The following is a 3,312-nucleotide window of genomic DNA, read 5'->3' on the forward strand; positions in this document are numbered from 1 at the left end:
GTTTCTGACGCGGATCTCGAGTTTGTGGTAGAGTGGCGGGCGGGCTGGATTATGGGGTCGGTAGGCGACCAGGAGTGGCTTCGTTGGTCTGAAATCGAATCTGAGGGCAGGAGGACCCTGGGTTTCACCCAAACCGGCCACCCTTTTCTTAATTTTTTGTTGCGAATGATGCTTGGCTCGATTTCTCACTAGGCATGCCTGCTCTGCTTGTACTAGATGCTGGTGTATGGTAGAAGAAAGCTTCTGAGTGTTGTCCTGCTTTTCTTGGTTGTTAAGCATGGTTTGCACTAGTACAAACAAACTGGTTTGCCTTACCTTGTTAGTAGATCTCTAACTTTCTGTGTTAGTGCAAATCCAGTGGATATGCTCGTGTAGAAAGTTTCCAGGAAGTATCATGTGTGCCTTTCTTGATTGTGAAGTGTGGCTTATACTACTAGGAAATGGTTTACTTCTCTGTTGGTAGATCTGCTACTTCCTGCCTTGGTGCAAATTAAATGGAGATGCTCATGGGGGAAACTTTGTTTCAGGGTGCTGTAAAGGATAGCTTCGCTGTGCTGCTCAAGGAAGGCATCTTCTTGTCTGTGTAGTTATTAGTTGTTTGTGCTATAAAGTGTTTCGGCCGTGGATCAGGACTGCAAGATAGTACTACAGTAGGGGTAAGAGGGAGGAAAGCATTTGGAGAGTCACAAGATGGAAGAAGGTCAGGAAAGCAGGTACTGGTGCCACAGCTGCGCTGAGGTGATCGTTCCTGTGGAGCCGGAGAAGAAGTGCCCGGACTGTGATGGCGGGTTCGTGGAAGAGATGGAGTCCGAGGGCTTTGAGCCGTCCACGAACGTGAGGTCTGAGCGGAACCTCTCGCTCTGGGCCCCGCTGCTGCTTGGGATGATGGGAGGTTCGTCTCGGCGATCAAGGCCCCAGAGGGATATGATGGATTCTTCTTCTGATGAGGACTCACGCCAAGCAAGGATCAGGAGTGCACTGAGGGATACTGATGATGAGGATGAAGAGGATGATGATGATGATTCTGACCGTGAGCTTGAAGACATGATTAGGAGGCGAAGGAGGAGGGGCTCATCGCTTGTCAGGCTGCTTCAGACCCTCCGTGATGACTTAAGGGGCTTGGATGGCATTGGCAGAGACAGGGACAGGGACAGCGAGAGAGACCGGGAGAGGGAGAGGGAAAGAAGGGACAGGGAGAGAAGGGAGAGGGAGAGGGCTAGAAGAGAGAGGGAGAGAGCAAGGGAGAGAGACCGAGGGGGAGAAAGGACAGAGAGCTTAATACTGATCAACTCCAACAATGAGGCCATTATTCTCCAAGGAACATTTGGACCTAGTGACAACCAAGAGAACTCAAGCAACACAAGTACTGGCGTTTCACTTGGAGACTACTTTCTTGGTCCTGGTCTAGATATGCTCTTGCAGCGTTTGGCAGACAGTGACCTGAATCGTTCTGGGACTCCACCTGCCAAGAAGGAATCTGTGGCAGCATTGCCAACTGTGAACATCCAGGAAGTATTGGGCTGTACAGTCTGTCTTGAGGAGTTTGAAATGGGGACGGAGGCGAAGGAGATGCCTTGCCAACATAAGTTTCACTCCAATTGCATCCTTCCATGGCTGGAGCTCCACAGTTCTTGCCCAATTTGTCGATTTCAGTTGCCTACAGAGGAGTCAAAGAACCCATGTGAATCAGGCAGTGGTGGTGGGACAGTGAGTGCTGATGGAGATCATGCTGAGTCAAGTAATAGTGATATAGAAGGTGCTAACCATGATGGAGGCAGGCTGCTTGATGGAAGTTCAATAAATGACAGAGATGTGACGTCTGCGTTGAACGCGATATTCGGAGATGAATCCTCCTCCTCATCATCTGATGAAAATGGCCCACGTGCTTCTGAGAGCTGAAGGTAATTATGCTACTTCGATTTCTACTGATGGGAACGACGGTAAGAACGCTCCTGTTGATTATACTTGACATCATGCTGAGTGGTTTGAGTTATCTCTATTGTAGCCAGCATCGCCCTGGCTCCCGTGCTTCCAACATGTAGACGGAGTCCCGAAAGAAGACTCTCATGAGGCCGCGTCTTTATGCTGTGGTTTCCTGTAAATATTTCAATTCGACCCTGCAAGACAAAAGCTGTTTATCTTCGCTCTTATGAAACCTACGTGGCTTGTAACCGTTTAATGCCCGCCACCGTGTTTACAGTATGCGCGTGTGTGTGAAATAAAAGTACTCTAGTATGTTGTTTATGTGAACGGGATAATTACCCAACTGGCAGTTGGACCAAAGGAAACCTGCTCCTGCTGAATGGTTTATGTCTGGAGCATCTGTTCAGTGAAGGCAAAACACACTTATCAGTGTGAGAGAAATCTTCTGAAAGAGATCTGGAAGAGGCTTTTTACAATGAGAAGTGACTTTGCTTGGGGCCATGGACCTGTGTTCCAAATGAATTCAGGTTCAAGATGTTGATCCAGTGTGGGTTTTGTTGCAGCCTGTGCGTACACAACGATGCAGCACTTGCTTCACCCTGTGGTCAAATACTCAAATTGCTGTTATTCCTTCGAAGTTGTTCCTACTGAATTCAGGATTCAGGATATTGATCCAAACTTGTGGTGGCAAGTGGCAACCTGTGATGTTGCTTCCTCTGGTCTTAAATCCTCACACCAGAAGGATACTTGTGGTCAAATTGCTGTTGTTCCTTTGAAGTGTTATTCCAACTGAATTCTGGACTCAGATTGATCCAAGAGTTGTGGGGGTGGCAAGTGGTTTGCTAACGATGCAGGTGCCGCCTCATCTGATCTTGAATCTCACTTGCTCAGTTTGCTGCCATTTTCTTGTTATTTGCAGGGGTCTTGAGGAACATGAGAAGGATCTGCTGTCACAGTTTGTTGATTGTGGGATCATAAGCTGCCAGCTTGTCTTGCTTGTTTGTTTGGTACTCCCTTTGTCCCATAATGTAAGATGTTTTACACTACATTAGTGTCAAAGACGTCTTACATTATGGGACGGAGGGAGTATATTTGTGTTTTGCAGCTTCATATTGGAAAATGGGTAGCTGTTCCAGCAAGAGTGGAATTGTTCCTTGTATTTGTATGAGAAGGTTCTTGGGTATGATAAGCAGTACTTCCTCCGGCATGGCTTTTTGTTCCTTGTATCTGCGTCCTTAGGAGCATCTCCAACTCCAACAACAGATGATACAAAATACGGCAGCTATCCGAAAAACTGTTATTAGGGCATTTGGACCCAGAAATGTTCCTCCAGCAAATGCCTTGTCTCTATTTGGTGATGCAAATATTTTGCGGCAGCCTGGAATTTTG

At 47.3% G+C, this 3,312-nt stretch overlaps 1 protein-coding gene across 1 annotated transcript; it reads left to right on the forward strand.

Annotated features, from left to right (window-relative positions):
• Positions 1-498: 498 nt before the first annotated feature.
• LOC119312444 (E3 ubiquitin-protein ligase SIRP1-like) lies at positions 499-2,728 on the forward strand. Its single transcript, XM_037588168.1, has 2 exons — positions 499-1,901; positions 2,006-2,728. Exon 1 carries the CDS (start codon positions 691-693, stop codon positions 1,897-1,899), a length of 1,209 nt encoding a protein of 402 aa, XP_037444065.1. The 5' UTR covers positions 499-690; the 3' UTR covers positions 1,900-1,901; positions 2,006-2,728.
• The last annotated feature ends 584 nt before the right edge of the window (positions 2,729-3,312 follow it).

Source organism: Triticum dicoccoides, chromosome 5B (assembly GCF_002162155.2).
Source record: "Triticum dicoccoides isolate Atlit2015 ecotype Zavitan chromosome 5B, WEW_v2.0, whole genome shotgun sequence".
NCBI lineage: Eukaryota > Viridiplantae > Streptophyta > Magnoliopsida > Poales > Poaceae > Triticum > Triticum dicoccoides.